At 37.7% G+C, this 27,280-nt stretch overlaps 1 protein-coding gene across 3 annotated transcripts in view; it reads right to left on the bottom strand.

Annotated features, from left to right (window-relative positions):
* Positions 1 to 27,280, bottom strand: part of ZFAND3 (zinc finger AN1-type containing 3) — a 142,215-nt gene that overhangs the window by 28,128 nt on the left and 86,807 nt on the right. Inside the window, exons 4-5 of one of the 3 annotated variants that reach the window (XM_074537235.1) lie at positions 26,808 to 26,987; positions 15,917 to 15,982 (exon numbers count right to left, since the gene is read on the bottom strand). In XM_074537235.1, coding sequence (XP_074393336.1) covers positions 15,917 to 15,982; positions 26,808 to 26,987 — 246 coding nt within the window. The remainder of the gene's footprint in view (positions 1 to 15,916; positions 15,983 to 26,807; positions 26,988 to 27,280) is intronic. The other 2 variants (XM_074537236.1, XM_074537237.1) reach the window with 2 other exon arrangements.

Genomic DNA, 27,280 nt, shown 5'->3' on the forward strand with positions numbered 1-27,280 from the left:
TTTCTAAAGTATTAGTCAGAATACTATTTGCATTAATAACTTCATAAATTTCAGCTTGTAAGAAAATGGTGTGTGGAAAGCCTTTAAAAGTTAAAGTTTATAACAGTCTTACTTCAGGTAGCGTAGTGCTTTTTTTTTTTTTTTCAGCCTTTCTTAATTTTCACAATGGAGAGTGTACTGACAAGGGTTCTAGAGTAACACATGAAATGCACATTACTGACTGAACAGTGAGATGCCCAAGCCTTGTTTTTGTGATATGTCAGAGACATGACATTTCAGTGGATCTGCTGCTCTGCAAACCAAGTCAGGCCAGAAAAGATATTTTCCCTTCCCAAACCTGTGCACAGTAGAATCAGTGCTGTATTTCTTTGTACTACAAACTGCAAATAAATCTAATCCCAACTGTACTAAAAATTAAATTGTTCGTTGCAGTGCTGCAAGGAGCTGCTGAAAGACATTACTGGAATCAGTCAGTATTCTACTGCATGATGGTGAGCAAGGAACAAAAAGCCCATTAACTGAGTTAAATCCCTTTACAACCAACATTAATCCAACAAATAACAGGCTAAATCTATCTTTTTGCCAGGATGGTAACCCATTGAATATGTCTGTACCATTATTCTAAGATTCCATTGCTTATGCCTGCTTTGTGCTGTCCTGGATTAGGCAGGAAAAAGTAACTGCCATGGATACAACACTGTCCATAACCTTGTTCTGTCAGCCATCTTAACTGAGCCACTGCTGATCAACATCATGACTTTCCTTGAGTAAACACCTAAAGGAATACATGGCAGCTTCTCCCTTTGGGAGGCTCTGTTAACTTCTCCTGGCTCCTCACAAGCAATACAGACTAATTCACATTTCTTACCTGTGTTTCAGCCCTTGTGGCACAGTGTTTTACCTGTTGTACCCCACTGTTCACAGCCATTACAAATAAACACCTTGCCTCACTGGGGCCTACTTTGTTTCTGTCACACTGCTCTTAAAATATGCTGAAAATGTGCCTGGCTTTCCAACAAGTATAAAGCTTCTGTATCTCACATTTCATAGAAGAGTGAACTCCTTTCTGCACTGCATATAGGTGATAAGTTTTTATTAAGCTGCAATGATTTTATCTGATGTGTGCCTCAAGACAGCCACCTTTTTGATCAGTGTCACAGATTACAATTTACACCTTACAAAATACATATATTAGGCCTAAACTAACATTCAGTACATAATGTACTCCACCTCTGCATGCCTGGCTGTGCAGGAGCCTTGGCAAGGAAAAGAAAGTAGTGCATAATGCATTAATACAGCTATGGAACAACTAGTCCTGTCTTAAATCTCTGGAGATAACAGTTCAAGGGAAAGAGCCTCTGAATAGACTGCCTGACTCCCTGAACAGAGATCCCAATTCATACTCCAAGGCCAACAGTCCTGTCCCATGGACACTTGTTTTCAGAGTGCCTAGAACACCAGGCTAGCCTGGGGTGTATAAGAACACCCCCTCCAAACAGGCAGATTCTGTCCTGTGAGCTGGCTGACTCAGTGTGCAGTAAAACCTGCCTCAGCCCACCCTGCTGCCCCTAATGGAGGGTGTACATCATTTGCAGTTTATTCACTAGTCAGATACACTGCCAGTATGGAATAGCTCCCCCCCCACATCTTTGCTTCTGGAAATACAAACCATTCTGGTAGTTCTCAGAAGCAAATTTGGTATTCTGAATTACGCTGATGGAAACCATAGTGGTCTGCTGATCCTGAAGTCCAATTCATGGCGTGAGTCAAGCAGTGTCTAATAAGTTAATGAAACCATATGCCTTAATGAGAAAAACAGCTACCTCAAGTCAGGCTAGCAGTCCTACATATGAAAATACTTAATCATACACTTTCAGTTAATTGGTAATGACTAACTGAATATTAACATGAGTTGTTCATTATCATAGAAATTATAGATATCTCATTTTTTACAATGTGTATCTCTCTGCCATAAGCTAAACCACTTAGCACTGAGGCAAACTCAACCTGGCTCTCAGGGACAGCACCATCTCTGTGATCACTGATTGCCCAGGACCTTGAACACAGGAGTCCAAGCTAACACCCATCACAAACCAGACCCACAGCTCACACACTTCCATCTTCCCAGGGGCAAAGTACAGTGAGCAAGGAGAAAGCACAGAGCAGAAGTTAGACCTCTCAGAGTCAGTCCTGTGTGCATTTCTTCCAGGTCGCATTGCTTTTCATGATACTGACACATGCAGTACAGGACACGAGATACATCTTCCAGCACCTGGAATCTTGCAACCTTAAAGTTCAAAGATCTGATAGCAAAATGAAATTGTCATACATAGCTTCACTACCTGGAGTGCAACTGAAAAAACCCCCCTAGGAATACAGGCTGAAGTGCTGCAACCAGAACCAAGAGTAAATGCCCAGCATGAAATTTTAAACAACCAACAAAGCCTACAGAGAAGAGGATTCTCTCAGCCAGTGACTGACAGTGGCTTTTCTCAGAAAGTTGGTTAATTCAACAACAGTTACTTCTTTCTTTGCTTGTAAGAAACATTCTCCATGCTCAACTTGCATTTTATTATTGCACCTAAACCAACAAATACCCAGTCCGAGAGAAAAACAAAAATGCTCTTCTTCTACCCACAGATGCAAAAATCATAAAACTTCTCTGTAAAAACGAATGATAAGGATTAGAAATCCCCAAAATTTCAGGAAGAAACTACTCAGCAGAGTAACTGCCATTGACACATCCCCACTGCAAATTTAATTCTGAGTTAAGAAGCAAGGATTCTTCTGATATCTGATGGTGGAGATCCTTCTAATTGTGTATCAAACTCCCATTTGAAATGAGAGAACAAAGAAGTTCAGCTAGGCAAGGCTGAAACTGGAGGCTTGTCTGGAACCAATAAGCAGAGCAGTGTTATTAATGCTCTAATGTCATGAACAGAGACTCACATTTGTTCCTCACTGTCCCTGTTCTCATCTTCATTACTCATGTTCTCCCCTCAAAATTTTTCCCAAAAAATGGTGCCTGAGCTGATTTTCACTCCCTTACTCTCCAGCCTTGGAGGAGTTTGCAGGCTGCATGCAGATGGCTTCAGTTCCAATCATGATGGCTCCTCCATGGCATTTGGGGGGAGAGTGGGATGCTCTAGGCCCAACAGAGACATGGGCTAACAAAACTTAACAGGGAAGGAGGAGGAATGGAAGAGATGGGAAAATCATAAGAAAAAGAGGATCTCTCCTCTGCTGCTGCTTTCTTCAAGATGAATCTGTTTAATCTCTGGTTTCATGACAGCTTTTGAGGCACTCAATCAGGTTTTTTTCTTATCATAAAGAACCCATCACACAGACTGGCATTTATGATCTCAGCTGTCTGTGCAAACACCAGAACAAGCAGTCATTAATGAAACCTCAAACATTACTGCCATCTCCCCTGAAACTATTTTAGAAGCAGCTTAAGCTGTTAAAATCTCTGCCCATGAAGAAACTTGCATAGTCACAGACAACAACAATGTAACATGGATTAACTAAAATTTGAGCAATAGCTTGTTGCCAATTTCTAGGGGTTTTTTTTCTTTATTTTTTACAATTCATTATTCTGTTCTTAGATGAGGGATTACTTAACTGGCTGGCATGTTGGTTATGCATTAAAAATTTCATATAGAAAAAACTGCCCCCATACAAATCCTCCCTATCACACTTACCAGAATCAGAATTTAAAATAATCTCTCTAGTTCAAATGAATCTAAAATTAACACAGTGGTTCCAAAACCCTTTTGTTTGTTGACTATTAATAAAGAAACAGAAAATCAAGATTAACACCTCATAAGCCAAGTCTGACAACTGTGACCGCCTCAGTCCCTCCCTGTTGCTGCACAGTGCTGTGGAAAATGTTATTCTGAAACTCTGATATTTCATTGAAATGAACATCTTATCTTTTCTTCTCACACAATCGTGACTGCATCTCAAGGCTGTGCACCTCTTTGGAAGCACTACCAATCATAAGAAATGTATTTCTTTTGTGAATTCACCTCGGTTTTTTTTAAAAAAACAGACAGATGTCTCAAAAATATCTTACATAAGTCCTTTGGTAATATTTAACCACACAATCTCTTTTCTAGTATCATTACAGGGCCCTTAGCATCATTATTTCACAGATTTTTTTTTTCCCTCCGTAGAGTTTAAAAGCAACAGCACTAAAACTCAGTGTCCCTAAACAATGTGGAACAGAGAGACCACATGGGAACAGTCTTTATAGAACTCACATCCCATCAGTTGCTTCTTTGCCTCAGGAGGCTCTCCATGAAATCACACTGGAGACTATAAATAACCCCCATAAGTTGTATTACATAAGTTATTATTTCTCATCCATCACCAAAACCATGCAACAGTAGTTGTTTCCAGCTCTAATGAGTAAAAACAACCAATAAACCCCCCCACACAACTTTCAGCCTAGCTGTTTGAGACACATAAGTGGGAGAAGTGCTGCAAAATGTTCTAAATCTGAAACATTACTGATGCGCTTCAAACTCTTGACAGAAAAATTCTCCTTCCCCCTTTGCAATAGAGCTAAGAAAAAGGATTCCATAACAGACTTGAAGCATTGGATTAATTCAAGAAAAACCCCAAAAACAAACAATCAAACAAACCCTCAAAAAAACCAAAAAAGGAACTTAGCATGTATACTGCTTTGGGTGAAGGGGTATTTTCATGTTCAACAACAGCATGGCTTCATTTTCCCAAAATGAGAGCTGGCACACATGACATGTGCTGCTAGAAAAGAGGATATACATATACATGTATCCATGTATGTGAGTGAACGGGTATTAATGATATGATTTCAGGACAACAGGCAGGTGTGGGGGCGTAACCATACGTACAGTTTGGGTCACGTTCCACTTGCACATAAGAAAAGGCTTTCTTACTGTAGGGGAGAGCTGACACTGACACAAGTTGCCCAGGTGGGTTTGCAGAAGCTCCATCCATGAAGATACTCAAAACCTGAGTGGACACAGGCCCCAGCCGGCTCTAGGTGACTCTGCTCTAAGCAGAGCAGAGTCTCCTGAGTTCTCTCCCACCTTCAGCCTTTCTTACTTCTAAGATTCATGAACAGGAAAATAAAATTAAAAATTTTGTACTCCTTCCTTCCCACCATTCAGTTTGTGTTCTCCTTTAAACCAATACTGCCAGTATTGTCACCTGGAAAGAGAAGTGTAACTTAATGAGGGTTCTAACTACCATCTCTAATGAAACAGAAGAGACTAATCTAATGAATGTTGAAAATGTATGAGAAATAGTGAACTACATAGGCATCTGCATGCATTTTAGCTTAGCTATAATTAGAAAAAGTGTGAAAATGGCTATTATCCTTTCCTGTCAATAAAATTCATAATTGCTAAATTTTGTGAAAAGCTAATTAGTTTTCATCTTGTATTTAGGCTCCCATAATACATCTGTTTTACATTTAAGTTTTTGCATTACTTCCCCCATACTCTCTGATGTCAGCATGTCTTTAGTTAAATGAAATGTTAATTTATTTCTCAAACATTTTTACTTATATACCAGATTGATTCAAACAAGCACATATCTAAATGTATTCAGGCACCTGTACCGTACAGTTCCTTTGATGGATTAACTCCAGGCATTTCAATTAGTTAGAACATTTCCTGAGGCAATGGCCACCTCTACTGCTGCTGGCTGACAGAAGGATTTTGTTTGTTTAGAAAACTACATGAGTGGGGTTCCTTTCCTGAATTACACCCATGGGAGAAGCCTGCAAACCTCCAGAGCCACAACAGATGAGCTTGTGAAGAGAGAACAGGCTGGACATTCCAGGCCTGCTGTTCATCTCATGCTCCAAGGGTACACACCTGAAGAACGTGTTTAAGAACAGCTGCTGACAGCAACATCATACACACTCAGTGACTGCTGGTGTGTACAGGCATGAGGCTGAATTCTCATTGCCCTGATTACTGGGGGCAATTGATGCAGGGTAGGAACTTGATATACTATTCTAAGGATGCTAAGAGAAACTGGCTTAGGTTGTTGGTGGGGGTTTTTTTAATGGCTCACAAGCACCATGTCATCTTCATATATTCAGACTATTATAAATAATGAACCTTGAAAAGGCCAGAAGAGAAAAAGGGCCATGACACTAAACTCAAAAAAAATTACGAAAAAATATTTTATGGTGCCAATTTGAACTTCTTTTCTCATTATTAAATAATGTACTTTAATAGTACAGGGTTAGGGCTGGGAGAGGGACAAAGGCTGATTCTGGTGACACTTGAAGTTAGATAAAAAATGACATCCTAAGTGGCCTGAATAATCAGAACAGGATTACTAAGTGAAAGGATAATGCACACTACAAATAGCTAAATGGAAGAACAAGACACAAGTAGAGAGAGAAAAGGCATAACACTAATACACATTATGAAGAACCTATTTGTCTATGAAGACAAATCATGAACACCCTGGCCATTCCTCAGCACCTGAAGACTACTTAGTAGTATTCAAATATGCATATTTACATATCTGAATATGTATGTAGAAATACACACAAATAAGCTCACACTGGTTCTGATAAAGTAGGAAACTTGAAAGCATTCAGCAATATCATAGTTTTGGTTTTGCTGACTTTAATGAGAACCTTCTTTTGCTTTGCGAAATTCTCTAAAATATGATTAGCAAGAATAGATAATGTTATAAATATTTCATATTTGCTACTCAGCTCCAGTGTGCATAAATAAGCAGTGCTGCTCTGCTTCCAAATCCTAGTGGTATACTCCAGCTATGTCCTCATCAATCAGATGGTATACAGTATTCAGGAAGGTAATTCTTCAAACTAATAGCCTAAAACAAGTTGTATATAGAAAATATTTGCTCTGTTATTTTTCATTCATACACAGAGTTTTCCTTAGTAGACCCTTCCCCCATTGGTATAATGAGGGTTTTCCAAGGCTAAGAGAGATATTCAGAAGAGGAATTGTAAAGAACTCTTGCCTGCTAGCAGTGAAAAAAATACTTACCAATATTTATCTTTCAAAAAACTAATTTTTCTTTTAAGTGTAGAATTTCAGTGATGTCATTAGTAACAGAAATCCTGCAATGAGAGACTATAGCTCTAAGGATTGTACCTGATTAACGTCAAGGAAAAAACCCTAAAAGTTCTTATATTTTGATAAAAAATTTCCTGAATGCATTTGTGAGAAAGTACATTCTGAAATGTACAGCTAATCCATCTTCAAATTTGGTTTTAATTCCATTACTTTAAATAAAGCCTAACGATTTATATTATACAGTTTATATTTTGACTGTGTTACTTTTTCTAGCAAGTAAAGTAGGGGGGGGGAGGGAGGGGGAACAACCAAGTCCTGTACACCTGGTTGGTGTCTACAGTACACCAGAAGTCAGGCTGCTTTACCTGAACCACGTAGTTCTTACTGTTTGGAAAGGAGATGTTTGGGAAGCTTCTACACAAACCTGAACCAAAGACCAGGGAGAGGAAGAACAGATCAGTGAAACTTGGAGGATGCAACAGTACATGCACTGCCTTGTATCTCATATACAGCTCCTTTTAAATTCTCTTCTGCCCCAAAATTTGCTCTCATTAGTTATTAGTTATTCCTCAAAGTTCATGTTATGGAAATAATTTGGAACAGAAACAGAAAAAAGACATAATTTGTGTGTTCATGGAACTCTCACACAAACTTCCTCACTTTCTAGGAAGTTACACTTTCCCCATGTATGTCCAACAGACTAAAGAATACTTCCAAAAGGCTTTTAAATTATGTTCATTTATTTTTAAAGTCCTTATGAAAACTGTGATCTAAATGAAAACACTGAAAACTTGTTCTTAGAAGTTGTCTGATGCTTACTGAAATAATTAGTCAGAATAGAGAACTTCATGAAGAGTCAGATGAAACCTTTGGGGCACTCACATCAAAAAGTACAGCAGGAATCTGATCATGGATTTGTTCCCTACGAGTTACATGTCTTTTAAAGTAGTAAAAAAACCCAACTGAATGAAAAAGTAAATGCAAGTGGCTATTTGTTTCAAATCTATTTTAGACCAGTTATTTAATGCTTAACTTAATTTTAAAAATCCCCAGTGCAGTAAAGTAACAGTTTTAAAATTATAAGTTTATAATTATAAATTTTAAATTATGTGTATCATTTGCTAAAGCATACCTGTAAGGAAGCTGTCTGATCTGAACAGATCAGATCAAGATGCTGACTGCTGAGGTAAAATCAATTCAATTCTTCAACCTGACAGCAGCCAGGCCTTTAAAGTTAATGATCTCAACTATTCTTTGTGACATTCTCCATACTGTCAAAATTAAAGCAAACCCTAGGCTCCCCATATCCTCTTCCAGTAGAGTGTAGGTGAGAAATGCAAGACATACAACCCTGATTTCTTTACCCTTGAAATTAAAGGGGATGTGCTTTGTTTAAAGTGATGAGATGCAATTTTTTCAGCAGTCTCTAGTTATAAAACAAGGAGTTCAGAGCTGTAGGGAGAGCAATATTAAGTAAGAGCAATAGATGTATATTCTTTCATAGTATATACCTACTGTCAGAGATCACTCAATTGACTGTACAGATCTTTAGAGTTCTGAAAACTAAACATGGCATGAAACCACTAAAAAATAATCAAGGTAAAGCTGTTTCATTTTAACCAAAATATACATAAAGGACATAATATTTGCTGTTCAGTTTCAACAAACTGAAGACAAATTCTTTGTTATAATTCCCTAAGACTTTGGTAAGAAGAGGTGGCAATATCTGAATTTTAAAAGACAATGACCTTTAAATTGCATAGTTTTGTATTTGGCAACAATTTCACCAACCAGACTGAAAAACATCAGCCCATAGAGAAAATGTAGTGAGAAAATGTTGAGGGCAGCAGCACATGTTTTTTCAGGACACGAGAGTCTCATTTACAAAAGCACAGGTCATTTATCAGCTCATGGCCCAAGAGAACACTGCTGCCTGGACTGCTCTCCCAGATCTCTGCCTTGCACTGACCATCCCAACCCTCCCACCTTTCCAAGAGTCTCTCTCCTGGCTCTTCTCCACAGAGCTTGAAGTGCTTGAGGCACTAAATGCTTGCCTGTACTTCCAGACCTCAGTTCTCATTAAGTGCTACAAATGCTACTGAGGTTAGACTAAGTATCTCTAAAGACTCACATCGTATTTGTTTTCCATTAGTGTCACTGAAAAAATTAGGTTGGAGGGGATTTCTGGAGGCCATGCGGTCCAGCCTCCTGTGAAGTGCAGAGTAAAACATCAAAGAAATTGGATCAGGTTGCTCAGGGCCTGGTACGTTTTCAAAAATTTTCAAAGACTAAGACTTCACAGCCTCTGTGGGTACCTGTTCCAGCGCCAACCAGAGGGGAAAAATCTCTCCCCTTAATCAGCCAGCTATACTGTTCCTAACACAGTTAATCCAGACAGTGTTTATTCCTATCATCTGTTACCTTTAGTTTGACATTCAAAATAATTTTCTTATTGGCTGGCAATTCAATGTGAACTCCTCTCAAGAGATCATCCTGTCCTACTGACCCAAGTACACTTTCCTCCAAGTTGTTCTTTTTTATGGGATTCAGAATTTGAAAATGAAAACAGATGAAAAATTTGAAACAAAAGCAGCAAAAAGAGATAAAGACATGTGAAAGCTGAGAAATAGACTTACACAAACCCAGAAAGTCTTATAAGGGTTATTTAGTGAAGAATAAAAAAGTTTCAAGGGCTTATCTGAACTGCACAAAGGATAAAAGAAGATGAATTTGGGTGATTTGAGAGGATAAATAAAGATAGTGGGAATAACAGTTTAAGCACTTGGAGGACATTTTTTTGTTAGGATGCTGAACTTGAAATGACCTCAGAGAGCTGGGAGTACTATGAGGGACACAGAGGTGTGTGTGTCAGCACCTGCTGGGAGCTCACACAGGCCAGGAGGCCCTTCTTCCCCAGCCACAGAGAGATTCTGATTACTGTGTTTCACTTCTATTTTACTAGGTTGGGGTTTTTTCCTCCACAAGGGAAAAAATGATTGATTCTTAAAACCTATGAACCTCTGAATAATCAAAATCTACCTGAATTATTGTACATTTCTGCCACTCACACCAGCATATACCAAATCCTACTTTCTGCATGACGTAGTGTCCTGGTTTCCACTGGCTTCCTCTGGAATTTTCTTCCTAGTACCTGGTGCAGTGCTGTGCTTTGGATTTGGGAGAGAATAATGTTGACAACACACTGATGTTTTAGATGTTGCTACGCAGTGTTTACACAGAGTAAAGGGCTTTTCAGCCTCTCACCTCACCCCACCAGTGAGAAGGGCTGGTGAGCAAAATAAGCTGGGAGGGGACACAGCCAGGACATCTGACCCCCACTGTCCAAAGGGATGTTCCATACCTTAGGATGTCATGATCAGCATATAAACCAGGGGGAAACCTGGCCAGGGGCTGCTGCTCAGGAACTGGATGGCAAAAGTTGGTTATTTCTCTCTCCTTTATGCTATTTTCCTTTTTTTACTTTTTTGGGTTTTTTTTAAATTATTGAACTCTTCTTAAACCTAGGAGTTTTCTTTCTTGGAGATCATGTTCAACTGCCTTATATGGTCTTAAGAGAATTGATCTCAGTTAGTGTGGTTTTTGGGACCATAATGTTATAAAATAGGAAACATTAATAAGCATATGTTATCATGCTCATCTATTTATCTTATTCCACAACATTAATTTTATTTCTTAAGGTCAACATTAACTTTATTTCTTAAGGCCAACAGTTCTTTCAAGAGTGACTACAACAAACTGGTAAGAAAAAGGAGTTAATCCTAAATAAAAATTACTGGCATGTCTGTTCAGTATCTGTAATTTATCTATACTGCATGTGAAAGAGAGCTTTCACAGCCATGATACATTTTTAATCCCTTTGGCCACCTCAGCTATCTAGTTTCCTCATTTGATGATCAATGCAAAGAAAAGGTACACCTAGGAGCCACTAAATATGAAAGTTAATTTCCAACTAGTACTGTGAAAAGTTTCCATTCATCTTAGTTTAGTGTACTTCAACACAGCAGCAGTATTCCTCTCCAAATACCATAAGATGACAGAAAAATAATCTATTTATTTTATCCTCCCTGTGCTGAACAGAAAGGGACAGGAGTCACTGTTTTCACATGCTGTCATGCTGCTGCATGCCTTTTCATTTCTGAATGCTGTGTTTTTATCCACAACTTGGAAGAAAATTCTCTTCAAAAGTAAACAGCATGAGTGATTAATGTATGAACTATGAAGATGCTTGCAAAACTTGTGTTTAGTTCAAAGGAAATACAGACTAAAATTCAAGGCATTTTTTTCACTGCAGTTTAGTAAAGCGATGATTTAGATGTCTAGCACAGAAATGTGCTAGACTGTGATAGATAAAAATCAAGAAATACTTTTTTACAAAAAAAAAAAAATTGTGTGCTAACAAGCCCTTATAAACCTTCCCAGAAACAGCTGAAGTTTTTAAACTCAGAGGCAAGGATCATCACAGCTATAGCTGACTTTTAACAAACTTTTTGATGTATTGACCCCAAACCCATCTCTTTAGATTCTCCAACTAACTCAATTAGTCTAAAATCATGGAATGCCTTCAGTGTAAAAGAAAGTTCAGGTGAACCATATCCATTATTTTTAATGAACAAGGAGGGCTTTGTAAAGCTGAGAAAGGCAATAGTGGAAATAAATCATAAAATTAGAGCAAGTCCTTAATTTTGTTTACTGCTATGACTATTATGATCCTTACCACTAGGAGGATTTTAATCTACAATAATCATAACACTTTGAGAAGGCTCTTAGGTAACCAGGAGGAGAGGAAACCAATCTGTCCATCCAGATAGACACGGGAGCATGGAACAGACAATCCAGCATGTCACAGAAACAGGCAATAAGCTGAGGCAGTAAAAAGCCATCACCATCCATCATCTGATCACAGTTTGGTGTCACCCCCCAGCCTCCATCAGCTCCTGCCACATCAGTGCCAGTCCCAGGCACTTCATCCTGTTTGTAATTGCTGATGAGTAGCAATAAGGCCTCCATGCCTCAGCTCCCGTCCGTTCCACTTCAGCACCCACCTATTAGGTTGTAACTTTTATTTACAGCCTTGCTTGATGTGCTGCTCTATTAGTGCAGCTGGAAACTGAGCAGAGGGAGGGGGAAGAGCGTCCCTAATGGGCACTATTATTGCTAGGGCTGGGTGATTTACTATGCTGCTCAAAGGCTGCTCTAGCATCACTTTCCTGTTGGTGAGAGGGCTCCAAGAAGGCTGGATTTCAACACAATGCCCTCCAGAAGTCACACACTAAAGAACACCTTAATAGTCCCTTGAAACACCAATGAAAAACAGACCTCAAAGTTGGTTTGGTGCTATAAAGCCCTCTTCAGTAATCTTTTGTGTATTTTTTGCTCAGAAGCTTAACTCTTTGGAGCAATTAAAAAAAAAATCTAATTAGTGGTGTATGAGGTCATTTTGCCCTTACTCAACACATAAGTATTGATTAAAAAAATTATCATATCAATGTAATGATTTCATGGTTTTAGCTCAGGCTCAAAATCTCTGTACTTCTATTTTCATAGCCTGACCTTCCTACATCTCCTCAAAGGGTGTCCTCTCAGTTGTGGAGGTTCAACCTCAATGTATTTGGATTCCTGGCAATGTTACAAGTAAGCACATATCTTACTACAAGAACATCAATAAATTCAAAACTTCAAAAAGAACCACAGCCCTATTTAACCACTTTACTCAGCAGTGAAATAATTATTTCCATCTTCTAGACTCAATTTTTAAACTAGAAAACACTATCTACACATATAACTATACAAAATATTACAGATGCACATCTCTGATGAACTGCTACTGAGAAATAAAGTACTTAAACCTCACCAACTTTATGAATATAATGTATGAATTGATTGCATCATTACCACATTTTATCTGCCTGTTTCTACCACCTTCTCTACTGCACAATTAAAAATTAAGTGAGCATACTCAGCATACTCAGTTCGATCCATTTTTTTCCAGGTTTCTTTAAGCTGCATAAAAATGTTATAAAATCAGGCTGTTTAGAGTTGTGTAGTAAATCATCATTAAAGTTGTACAGCAGAAAAACAAGAGTAATATGCTACTTGCTAGTGCACTTTCCCAACAAGAGCACCTGATACAAATGGGATGTGGATGCCCTGTACTAGAGGAAGCCTCCCAGTACCTGCCATCAATCATCACATTACCCACCCATTAGGAAACAAATCAAAATGCATAAGAAGCTATACACTGAACCACACAGCCCCATCTTTCTTCCTACAAAATCTTCAGACTGCCAGCACTCAGAAGCCTTTGAGGCATCATCCAAACTAACGATTGCAAGGCTTTATTCATTTTTTTCATTATAATCCCTGTCCTGTGGGTACACTGGAATAGAAATACTTTTACCACAGCAATGATTCTGGTGAACAGGAGGAAAAACCCCACTATTTGGTGTCATAATACTATTTTTTATCAGAACAGCTCTTACAGCATGCAGGTTGACAAGCACATTAGGTAAAATCTCTTTTTTCTCTATGAGAACTTTTCCTTTACCTTGGCAGATTTATTGTTTTGATCTTTCTTCGATTGTTACACTCATGCTGATAAAATATGAAAGGTTTGTCTCCTTCCTTAATATTCCAAGGGAAACTTACATATAAAGTAAGTAGGTCAAATTTCTAATTTTCTGTCTTAAATGCTGATCTAGGGAACTTCGGGGATAAACTATGCTGAAGGGTGAACAGAACTACACAGATAAAATCCAATGCAACATTTTTTCCTCAAAGCTCTTCCAAGCATAAGAAACATAGGATACTTACAGAAAATAGGCTTATGAACAATGTGTAGTGTTGACAAATACTACTTGCATCATTTAAGTAGCTTCCTGGGAAGCTGAAGTGATTCCAGTGTGAAAGAATGTGCTGGATTTGACTGGGATAGAGTTAATTTTCTTCACAGTAGATAATGGGGCTGTGTTTTGGCCTTGTGGTTAAACCCTGACAAATGTTCACCCACACAGTATGCTGCTCATGCCTGAAGATGTCACAGCACTTCTGGGTAATATTTTGCAGCCAATGTTTTTTTGTCAATTCTCATGACAACATGGTAGTTTATTTTAAAGATGAAAGTTTGCTGAAAATTCAAGATCTTGAAGGAGAAGATACCTAACTCCTGGTACCCAGTTTATTCATGTAAGGGACTATAAAGATAATATGTAGATTACTGAGCAAATAATTTAAGAACCTCAAGAGAAATTGAGGTAATTCAAAATCAGTAGATTTAGCTGACTGAAGATTAAAGTTGTGGTATCAAATTAAGGTCATCTCCTTTTCTTGCAAAACACACTAAATGAAAAACATAAAAGCACGTACAGACCAAACAAGAGCACAAACTGAAAATAAAAGAACTACTGAGCAAAGTTAGCCAAGACATTTTTCAAAATGTCTTGTGGTTTCATCTGCTTCACTCCAAGGAGCCTTTACTGTACCATTTCACACTCCAAATAATGAACTTACATTTCTTTTTGCTAAGCACACACACACAAAAATTTCCAACAGTACTTTCAGTTTACTGTATCTGTAGCACCACAGCAAGCTTTTAAATTACTCTGCCATGAAAACCAGCTAAACATTACAACAGCTAACATATAAAGAAAATACCATTTAGAAATACTGTGAGCAAAGCAGATTCATTTTCAAGGGATACAGTGGCAAACATTCCATCTTGTTTAGATACACATCCATGGCTACACAGAAAAGAAAATCCAGTCTCCCTGTTTTGAAGAACTATCTTCCAGTTCCAAAGTCAGTTCTTTGGCAAAAAACACTCACTGTCACAGATTATCATGTCCTACTTGAGAACTCTGCCTCTGCAGCAAGAGCAAGTTCAAGCAGCTTCTCTGTAACCTTCCTTCACTGCAGAACAAGCCAACTTGTATCACCACACATCTGCTGCAAGCTAACAACACCTGTGGAATAACTACAGTTCAGCACAAATAGTGACTTGAAAGACTTTTTGAAAGAATGACTTCAGATGAAATTTCCCCTGAACTCCTTAAAGAGCAAGGGCCCTTACTCAAACTGGAATACCCTTCCTTTCTGCACATAAATGCAAATATAGGCAAAAATTATTTTGGAAACATAGACTGCAAGAACATTACCACTACCTACACACCCACTGCTCCCCAGGAGATTATGGCTTCCAAGAGTGGTCTAAGAATCATGTGAGTTTTCCTTAATCCACACAAAACCAAAGCCTGCAGAAGACCTGAGCCAGTGCAGGTAACTTGGCTGCCTGACTGAATGAGTGCAGATGTGGTTCCTCAGGACAGATCTGATTCAGAAGCAGTGACTTCAGCCTGGCAATGACCTAACAAGTCACTCCTAATACCAGCTCTGTGAGACATTATCCATCTACATCCTGCATATAAAAATAAAGGCATCAAAAAGGACTCAAAGCAGGTAAAATTTAGTCTCAAAGCAAAGATCAGACTGCATCTTCAATCAGGGAAAGTCAATGTACTCACAACAGTTTTCTACTCAATACTTTGCATTTCAAGGGCAGGATTTCCAGAACGCTGTCACAATCATTAGACTTAAACAGATTACTCCTGTATGTCTTGTTTTTACAAAGATTAACTGAAAACAGAGTGTATTTATAGAATTATGTTTAACAGGATTCTCAGATGAACTATCTGCCATACTAATCCTTTTATAGGTATACTTCTGTCAGCAAAGTAACTATGTATTTTCACTTGGCATTTGCAGGTACAATTACTACCCTTTTCTATTAAACTATAACTACTCAATACAATGCAAAACCTAATTTCTTTATCCCAAAAAGCACATACCTGAGTCACAAGATCTTTTGGTTGGTGTGGTTAATGAGGCATGAGCTGTACCTGTGCATGGCCCACCTGAAAAAGAGAAGATTGTGTGTCTCAAAACACCACCTATATTTAACATTTCCAACCACATCGAGATTATACTTAATAACATAAAAAACACAGAGGAGCACTTGTCTTTGGAGAGCATATATGGAAGTAGTTCTACTCTCAGTACTTTTTTCCCAGATTAATATGAATGTCTTGTTAAAAAAAAAAAAAGTTGGGACAAAGTTACACTTTAAAATATACTTTATAAATATTTCAAGAGGCATTTTTAGGAAAATATACACAGTAATTGCAATGCTAGAAATGTATTTAAGTGACCCACAAGTAACACAAGGGACAAAGTCATCACTTCTCTGATATCAAATCTTGCTACTGACTCCAGTGAGATAACAACTTTGCCTCTGATCTTGTTCTCATTATGTGTTCTAAGTGTGGCACAAGCATATGCTAACAAGCTCTTTTCCATGTTTAAGGTTTTTCAGCTCTGGACTCTTGCCCACTCATCTGGTATCTGCTTGGTAGTAAATTGCTTTCTGCCTTTTTTCTTAACATGCATCATCACTGAGGAGTTCTCCAGAGATCTTGTTAAAATAGCAACCAATTGAGTGCACACAGTGACTTGCAGGAAAAATAAATAAATAAAAATAAACTCCATGCAGAGAAGCCAAGACAAATTGACAGTAGCACTGCCAATGGTAATACACATCATAGCTTTGAAAATTGAATATTATAAATGGGAAGATGGTAGAGAGCCTGAAATTGAGTTAGATCTACTAGAGTTTGGCTATCAAAATACCAATAATCAAGTCTGCACTAAACTGCTGGTAATATAGTAATGCTTGCTGGCAATACAACAGAGCTTAGTATAACAGAATAACCTTTAACATTAAGTCTTCATGCACTGAAAAATACTAAAAAAATACTAAAAAAACTTCTTCCCTTCCCCTCCCCCCCCCCAAGTCTTTGAATATCTGGAAAGCAGCAGTATGACTGTGGAAATGCTTTTACCTTTTCAAGTATTTTCAAGCCTGGCTTGTTAGTAAAGTGGTTCTTTTTGCTCCTTTCTGGGATGCTCCCCCTTGAAGCTTGCCTTTATTTCTCTTTTTCACTACGTTTCAGGTCTCAGGAATTTTGTCTACCTTGAAATACTCACAGCATTGTAACTCTTAAAAAAAAAATCTGCAGTTGAGGGGGAAAAACGTGAGTAACTTTCTTTGTTGCATTTGATTTCAATGAAGTCCACTTGGGAACAGAGTTTTACACTCAATTTTCCAGAGAAGGATCAATAAACTTGATGAGTCTATTGTTCTCCCAACAAGTTTCTCCAGCAACACACATCATTTCCCACCTGTGTGATGGACAATCTTTCAACAGGTGGTTACAATGGCCAAGAAGCAAATTCTTGGCCTGCAGGCCAACATTGAGGGCACTCATCAGGGCCTGGTCAGAGGTTAAGGGAAGCCGCAGGATATGGGAAACTATTGACCCTGACATAAGAAATTGCTGCTTGTGACAGGCAACAGCATCAGTAGCTGGCAGATGCTACAGACAGTGATGCAAGGCACTGTTGGATTCTCCAGGCTGGCAAGGAGGGAGCTGGTGAGAAATGGCTGAACTGCACAGGTAGGGGGAGGGGAGTGGTGGGGACTCTATGCAGGGTTAAGTCTGCATATGAGAAGAGACAAGATTGCTTTTGCAGTAAGGAGCACTGGGAGTCCCAGGGTGGGTCCTTTCCTAGGCAAAAATAAAGCATCATGGATGGATGGATGGATGGATGGATGGATGGATGGATGGAGCATCCTGGTATCACCAAACTGGCATTGGCTTAAAGCCTGACAGCACTGGCAAGCAACGACCTCTTCTCAACAACCAGAAATGGTGAAGTAAGCAGAAATAATTTTTTACACTACAATATTTTCAATTTTTTTATATTCTGGCCTAGAAAAAATTATCTTGATCTATGTTAGTACTACTGTTGCAAAAGGCTCAAAAGATGTTTAGTGTAGGGGTTGGTGCACTTGAGGAAGAAAATCAATACTGAAACAAAATCCTTACCAAGTTTTCTAGTGAAACCTTCTGCATATTCAAAAACCTACAGAGCAGGTCTGTTAAGTCAGTCTTTACTTTCAGACACCAAGTATTTGGTTTCAATATAAAATGTGTGCAAGCAATAAATTCAACAGGGTACAGAATTTCAATGAACTGACTTTAGATGCAGCTGCCTCTTAAAATGCAGCAGCTCTTCTGTAAATAATTTTAGTAACATCCTCCCAGTTTTCACTGAATAGACAGTGAGAGGCATCATCACTGTAGACTAACAAATAAGACTAATCCTTTCAATTATTGCAAAGTAAATATTTACAGTAGCTGATACTTTCAGCATCCAGCCAAATGTAAGAACTTTATTTCTCACTCTCTAAAGTACATTAAGTTGGTATGCATTCTGCACTTCCCTTTGTCAGATTTCTCCTGTTATTTATTCTTCCCTCATTAGGTATGGCTTCCATACAGCTTTGATTTGTATAGCACAGCACCAGAGTTTCAATAAAGAGCATCCTGGGATTTGCATGCATGTACACTAGTGCCTAATAACCAGTGAAGGCAGCACACACTTTGCCGCTTTTCCTTCTGCTGCTCCTTTTGTTCCACCATTAAAAATGCCATGCATAATTCAGTGCTGTGGGCTTGGCTGTGCAGCTCTATGTGGAAGTCACTACATGGAATCTTTTGGTATACATAACTGCTAATTCCAGCACCTTCGTATTGTTTGGAACAGGACAGTATATTTCTCACAGCTTTGACAAAAATTCTGTGTGTGAAAAAGAAAATGGAAGTCATAACAATAGAACACCAGTCTATCTTGACTATTCACAAAGGTAGGCTTATAACTTTGTATGATTTAGGATATATCTGCATTTTCATTGCCAAAAAAGTAAATTTTTCAAGGTTATTTAACTGTGCTATATAAAACACTTCAGTGCACAGTGAAAGGCCACACACGTCTAGCTTCTAACATAACCCACAAGGCTGTAGAGCTCTTTTTGCTCAGCACAAACAAGACATTAAAATGGAAGGAAAGAAATATCTTTCAACTCTATATCCAATTAACAGAAAACACAACAGCTTCTGCTCCTATTTTTTCCAGTGTATGGTTTCTGACATTTGCAACTCCTCTTTCAAACAAAAGCAGTCACTGCCTAGGGATAATGTAATCCCAAGAGAAGATTATTATAAATGCAAAAAATACTAAAAGCTACTCAAGAAATCAGAAGAATTGTGAGAATTCTGAGAATCCTCAAGTTTGCAAATTCAAACACAGAATTAACAAAGGACAAAACAAGATAAACCATATCATATATTATTAATACAATAGGTCTTGTTAATGTAGTTACTTTGTTATTGGCTTCTGATATCCACAGCTTTCCGTAACTTACTGTTAGCTGTACTCAAAATATATTAATTAGAAAAACAGATTCAAACCTAATTTCTCTAATTATCCAAAGTAGTACAATTTTATATATTGCTTATATTTCTATGGATACATTAATATTGCTATTATTTACTATTCTAGACTAAATTCTAAATTCTAATGTGTAAATTGTCTTTTAGAAAGCTCTTCTGCATTGTCCATCTCCCTTCCTGAACTATGTTAACTGCAGCCAAGCAGTATTTGTCCTGAGGATGTCTCTAAGTCAGGGCAACTTGCTGTTTCCCTTTGTCAGGGCAACTTGCTGTTTCCCTTTCCTCAACTCTGTAAAGTGAACTGACTCCACTCAGTCAGAGCCTCCTATGCAGGAAAAAAGTTCAACACCAGGGTGTTCAACCCCCTCTTCTTGCTGTTTGGAGAAGCACTAAGTTTGAGCCCAGAGGACACGCGTCACATGGGTTTGAAGGGCACTCAGAAGCACATTGTGCAGAGAAACAGATGCAGAATGGAGCAAAACTAAGTTAATACATGAGTAAAAAGTCTAAATTACAGTAATACATTGAAACAATTTCAGATGCCACAAAACCTGCAAGCCAGACAATGAACAAACATGAAAAATACTGAATCTCAGTAACATTTGATCATGGCGATGTAAGGACAGAGGAACCTCTCTTAGAGCTTTTGGTACTGTGCTGGCTCCTCCCCAGATAAGCCACACCGACCCCTTGAATACAACAGGCTGGCAGAAGGTAATAAGTAAGAGCTGGATTTCCTTGGACAGCAGTGTTCTAGCCAGGACAGGAACAATTTCATGCCTATTTGCAATACAGGAAAGAACCCACCTTGGGAAACCTGTCCACATCAGTAACCTAGTTGTACATTCCCTGAACTGGGAGAGATATAATCTAATTAATCTACACAACTGAGTATGAGGACAGTCATTGATTACAAACACCAATACATAAACAAAAGGAAACATAAATATTTAAGTTCAGTTTGCACAGACAAGCTATGCTATCTTTAAGGAAAAAAGGCAGAACTTTATAACACTTAAGAGCTGCTTATTTGCTGCAGAATGGGGAAGATGCATGATCATCTAAGTGATGTCATTACTATACAGATAAGGGGATTATATCACATAAAAATGCTGTCTTTTTAAAATCTAATTTTACAAATCAGCCTTTAGGTACTTTTGTGGATTTTTTTCTGATTGAAGCTTTTGAACAAGGAAATGAAACCTCTACTGCTTTCTTGCTGAATTGATGGTAAATTTAACAACTGTAATGAAGTAAAGGGAGACAGGATTCGGATTCCACCTTCTCCTTTACTATTGTCTCACTGGGTAACCTGTTTTTCCTCAGTAACAGATGCTATATTTTCCTATTTTGTAGGTGTAAGTTGAACTCTAAAAAGCGCTTCTGAAACCAGCAGTTAAATAACATTTTATAAATAATTTTATTTAATCTCAATAGCTGTGCAGCTCTAACCCACATTTTTCCAATGTGACTGTGTTTCTGTTTTGTGTTCCATGGGGTCCTTTCACGCTAATAAACAGGACCCTAGGATACACAGTCTGCTCTGCATGTGAAGTGACTATAAATCAGAAGGAACAATTAACAGTGGTATAACATCCCTGGCCTTCATTATGTTTCAAAATTATCATGCCACAGATGTGGAAAGATGTGCTCATTTAATAAATCTTTATGCCAGACCTTTGCTTGTCAGAAAACACAGATATTTTCTTTATATGAAACTGAGACTGCATGGAATAGATGGAAACTTACAGAATATCTTCACCAAAGAAAAGATGATGATGACACTTCTTATTCAAATTTCTAACTGCCTTTATGTCCTGTACTGGCACCTAATACTGGTGGCACTTCTCAAAAGAAATAGCCCACAACTCAATATGGTTTTACATTTGATAGAATTCTTACAAATTCCCATATGAAAAGTGCTTGCATTGCTATTGAAATATATGTATTTTGTGACAAATATTTAAAAAAATCAGATTCAATGATAACCAAATTTAAAAACTGAGTTAATTTTAACATTAAAAACAGTACCAAAAGACTATTCGTAAATAGGTTCTAATGAAAACAAGGCTAAAAATAAAAAAATCCCAGACAATGTAAAACAACTTTTACTGTTACCTAATTTAATAAAAGCAAAAGCCTGAGAAAATAGCTAGTTCTTGTTCTGTGGCATAGAAACCCAAAGATGCCTATAACATCAAAAATCAGACAGGTGCATATCTTGTATTAGAGATGTGTCCACTCTTGCTTTGATACAAGACACAAAATTGATTACAATGAGAAAGAACACATGACAGTCTTGTGAGTTGATAAAGAAAATTAGAATTATTCACCATCACCCAAGTTGCAGGTTTCTCAGTTATAGGTTTGGGTTTAGGTTTAATTTAATACTGGGTCACGTGGGTCACAAAGGCTTCACTGTAGCCCAGCACAATTTTACCAGTTACTGCATTCTTTTGAATCAGAGAAAAACATAAAAATTGGTATTATTGAGAATAAATCAGGTTAGCAACAAAGCAAATTACTTTCTACAACCATGTGTGACAAGCAGGACAAAAACAGGCAGCTAGCTTGGTCTGTTTATACATTTACTAGTTCCAGAAGTGGGTATGCACGTAACCTTCAGTCAGAGATGAGCCAGAGAACAAAGCTCCCCACTGACTGAATTAGGAAAAAAAAAATCAAAACCCAAACCCCAAACAAAAACACAGCCCCCACCCCCCAGAAAAAAAACTGAAAAAACTCAAAACAAATGAAGATAGAATAAAAAAACTGACTCCTACTGCAATAAGCAGCTAAATTCTCACAGTCAGGTCATTTAAAAAAGTATACAATGAATAACATCGAAGAACAACTGTCATTTTAAAAATCACTCTCCTTAAAAAGCACAAATTGAAGTTAAGGATATCATCATAATAACTCAAAATATGAAGTATTTTCAGAGCACACACAGAAAAGCTGTCATCTAGAACTCTACTCACAAACCCAGACGAAATACAAAAACCATGAAGTTGTTATAAATTGGTAGAAACCTTTTGCACAGTGTCAGAGAAAAGGCCATTCAGCAAGAAAGAAGCAAAGAAAGAATGCATTTGTTCATCCATTTTTCACAAAGTTATGTGGAAAAAAATGACATATATTTTTATTTTATTCCAAAGAGAAAAAATACCATTACTTTTTGAGTGCTATAGCCTATGTGGCTTTTTAAACAGTCATGCTTCAGCAAGCAATAAAATTCAGAGTATAAACATCCAATAGGTGCAGTAGGAAAAACAATCTCTCACCTTTCTGCCAGATATCTCTTATAGAAGCCTACTGGATCTTTGTCTAGGACTAGTACACTTAATGTACATTAACTTCACTAATATTACTCCATAACGGGGTATTTCAGTGCTTCCACAGCACACAAATGCTTAATAAAATAAAGATGTTATAAAGCATTTTTCTAACATTATCTTGCCAATTTAAATGTTCAAGACAAAGGTGTTTTCATTTTGATGTGCAATGGCTCAAGTTATGAAGGGTATACAAACACTAGCCAAAATTTGGAGACATCCAGTCATGAAATACCTTTGTATTTGGGCACCTAAAACTCAGCCCACAGAGAGGTAAGGTGTGGTCAGTGATCATCGCCATCTTTCTGGGCTGAAATCTCCAGTGTGTTTTCTGACATTCACAGCAGTAATGATCTTTGTTTATCTTCTTATAAATTCTTCAACACAGGAATGAAAAGCATTTAACTCTTTTAGAAACAGCAGATATTCCTTTTGTCCTTTTTCAAGTGTGGTTCTTGCTATTCAAGAAGGCCAAGGAAAGTTAAGCACATAATTAAAATAAAATCCTGTCAGCTGAAGCTAAAAACTACTGAAATACCAAATCTGATCAAGCTGCCACAGTCAGTGCTCTTCACATTGACATTTCTCCTGTCACATAACAACACAGTTAATTTCAAACCTGCATGGAATCAGCTTTAGCTCTGCTCATACAGTGACAGAAAAATGATGTGACAGCCCCAAAGAAGGCATTGAAGGCCTGAAACTAAGCAAAATTATTCCATGTGCAGTGTGACCTTTTCTCTACCAAAATACATAGAACCTTGCTTAATAAGCTGCCTTTTTTTTTAAAGAATGTTGGTGGCTGAAGGTAAGGACAGAGAAGTGAGGGCCATTGTCAAATCCATTTTTTCCTCTCTGCTAAAAATAATCAAAAACCTTGCCCACCCAATATGAAAAGGAAATTTTTGACAGAGGAACTGGCTGATATAGTGACTGATGCTAAAATAACTACCATTAGGAGCTCCTAAATGAAAGGAGGACATGGAAGGAAAAATGTGAACAGATTAAACTTATCTGCACATAAAGCAGCAATAGAACAAAAGTTAGACTGATTTAACTACCTGTTAAGAAATGGATCAGGAATCCATGCAGCTCTAAACTAACTACAGCTATACTGATATCAATATTACTCTTTGTCTGTAAGTTTATTTCAGAAAATTTACTGCAACTGGAGACCTGAAAGTTTTGGAAAGAAACAACTCAACTCAACAAGGCAACTCAAGAAGTATATCTGAAGGGGGGAAAAAAAGAATTCCATAGAATTCCCCCCTCACCAATTTCAACAGAATTTTTTAAAAAATCACTGATTAGTAATATATCATAAAAGATCAAACACATGTGAAGGAGGGCAAAAAATTACTGAAGTTGTGTCACTGTCTCTGTGTATAATTTTTAACACATTTTTGTTGACTGTTATAACATTGAGAACTACTGGGTATAAATTTTTATCTCATTTTTGTTGACTGTAAATATAATACTGAGAACTACTTTCCCCTGTAAGGGGGAGAGATATTAGGAGGCACAGCAGCCATTGTGGTAGGTAACTCTTCAGAACTGAGGCTGGTGGGAGATGCAAAGTCACTACAACCTGGTTGCATATGTAAGACACTCAGGAATGCAAATGCAACTCTCACATAAAATCAAAACAGTAACAAAAACCCACACAAATACTTGCACACTGCCAAACTGAACTCCTGCAAAATATAGTTCAAGGAAATTTTCTGTTATGTAATTCATTCTGTGATAAAAAGGAAATAACTATTTAAAAACAAGTACAAAAACCCCTTTCACTTTTTCTGACACAGAGTATGAACACGTGGTTGCTATGGTTTTCTTCAGTTGTTGTAACATAAATGACTTTAATTGCCTAAATGACTTGCTGCAGTTTTGTCCCCTCTGTTTACCCTGTGGACTCAAGTACTGTGGCAAATGCCTTGATGCAAGACTCTCCTCAAAATCTTGAAAGGAAAGAGAGGTGAGTGGAACGGAATATGAGGATCCTTCCCGATTAGATCAATTTTCCCACACTTGGATAAGGATTACCACAGTGATTCCATACAATGATTTCTGGTGAATTACCACAATTCTATTCAGAACAGAACACAGCTGTATGCCATCACACACAGTGAGAAGTATCAGTCTTTGAAGAACACAGCTGTACTAAGAGCAGTGCATACTTTACAGAATATGCTGCAAAATAAATAAATATTGCACAGAAAAAGATAACCTCAAACTAAAATCTACAAGACATTTAAGTCTGGGCATTCTTCATTAGAGGAAAGAACCTTGCACAATGAGGTCATTATCCATCAGAAAATCTCCATCTGTACATAATTATTTCTGATAAATGATATTAAGCTTCATTAAAGAAGTAGTGAGGATGTGAGAGAAGGCAGAGCTGTAAATAAATCTCTCCACTGTATTTCACTTAAAAACATCCCAGCAGGAAGTCATAAAGAGAGTTCTTTTAATAGGCAATATTTTCAAATGCTCTGCAGGCTGTGCTGCCTAATATCCATCACGTTCAGTGTATGCTCACAAGCTCACAGCAATCCACAACGAAGGACACTAATTTCTTTCCCATTCCTGCAATCACCTTCCCAGTTAACCAAATCTTTCTCAGGCACAACAGAAACACTTTTTTGTAACACAATTTCATTTCTACCTGAACAAATTTTCAGGAAAGCTGACCCAGTAAGTACTACAGAAGCACCCTGTGACACTGGCTAATAAGCGAGCGAGGTGCCCCAAGTCCCCCGCACTGTGACGGCCCAAATGTGCTGCTGGAGCATAATGTGCTTTCCTGAATTCCCCAGGAAGCTTGTTTTAAGGCCTTGTTTTTACAGCAGGGTACAGGTTTCCCCTGAAGAAGCAATGAGCTGAAGGAAGAGATGGAAGGGTGGTCAGCAGCAACTGTACACACAAAGCAGAGGCAAGAGTTACAGGACAAGTTTAGTCTTATGACAAGAACTCATCACTGAACACCCACATTTGAGCACTTGTATTTCTCACAATGCAAGAGAGATAACATCATCACAGTTTAAAAATTTTACTTTAATTAGTCCAATACTTTGTCCACAGCCAACCTGCATAATTAAAAACTATTAATACCTGTACACAGAATAAATACTTGGGCAACTCAGCAAAACCATCCTAAGCAATTAGTTAACACAACTGAAAGCAAGATGGATTAGTCCTAGTGCTTTGTCAACATTGCTATTTCCAGCAGTTGCCTAAATGTTCAAGAACCAGAGTCGCTCTTGCAAATTTCCTACTGAAAAACAAGCATATTTTTGCCATGTGTAGATGTGTTCACTAGCCACAACCTAACATAATCTCAGCTCAAGGGGGTTTCTCTCCATAGAGCACCTTCTAAAATAAATCTACTACTGGAGAAAAATGAAACTACAAATTACACACTGGAGCTTAGGTTGTAGAATCAGATTTTACAACTCAATATATTAGATGCAAAATGAACTTTATACAGAGGTTTAGAATAATTTAAAAGTCAATTTTATCTCACTGTGTTTGCTAAGCATTCTAACTTACCTTCAGGGAGAATTTTTGCCTGACAGTTCAATAAAGACAAAAGATAGGTCATGAAAGAATAGATAAATTACCACACAAAACAAGTTATATTTATATGCAAGTAGCAATCTAGACAAACACACATTACAGTTATTGTTCTGTGCAACTACCTTAATTAAAACCCAACATGTTTAAAAGTAAAATTTCATAAGATACTGGCATTGATGCTAGAATATACACATAAATTTACCACTAATGTGAGGAGTTTCTCACAATTAAATTCTTTCCCATGCATCAAATAGCTTACATATATATGAAATACAATACATCAAATGCAAAGTTACTTAAAAACTCCTATTTGTTCTTCAGTTATAGCCATCAATGTCTATTTTGTGAATAGCCTCTAACCTTCCCCCTCACCCCAAAAGCCAGGGCAATAACTTCCACAGGAAGTCAGTCAGTGAAACAAGCCCAAGCAAAAAGTTTATGCCTCCTTTGCTTTCACCTAGGACTTGTGCACTTACATTCCTCTTTGCTGGGTGAAGTTACATTCAGTTCTGTCAAAAGTTGCTGGTTGGAGTTAGCGGCCTGTGTGGTTAGAGAGGTATTGCTGTTGTCACTGTTCGTTTCCCCAGAGAACAAATCTGACTGGCTGTTGCTTGTGCTGGGAGTAGAGTCATCGTCTGGCTGTTTCTTCTGGAAATCTAGCAAAACCAAGATTTCATATGTCACCATGCTTGCTCAGTCTAATCATCAAATTTTATGCAAAAACCCCCATGTAATAAAAATAAGCTCAAAACACTGCCAGAGGTATCATCACTTTGATAAGCACAAACAGCAGCCTTCAAATTTTTACTTCAGATTTAAAATAACTTAAAAGTTATTTGTTGGAGAAAAAACATTTTCAGAATTCCACAAAGGTCTTGTTTCCCCAGCCATCCAAGAGCATTCAAAGCTTACCACAGCACACAGTATTATTTTTAAAAGGGTTTACACA

The sequence above is a fragment of the Zonotrichia albicollis genome, chromosome 3, assembly GCF_047830755.1.
Source record: "Zonotrichia albicollis isolate bZonAlb1 chromosome 3, bZonAlb1.hap1, whole genome shotgun sequence".
Lineage (NCBI taxonomy): Eukaryota > Metazoa > Chordata > Aves > Passeriformes > Passerellidae > Zonotrichia > Zonotrichia albicollis.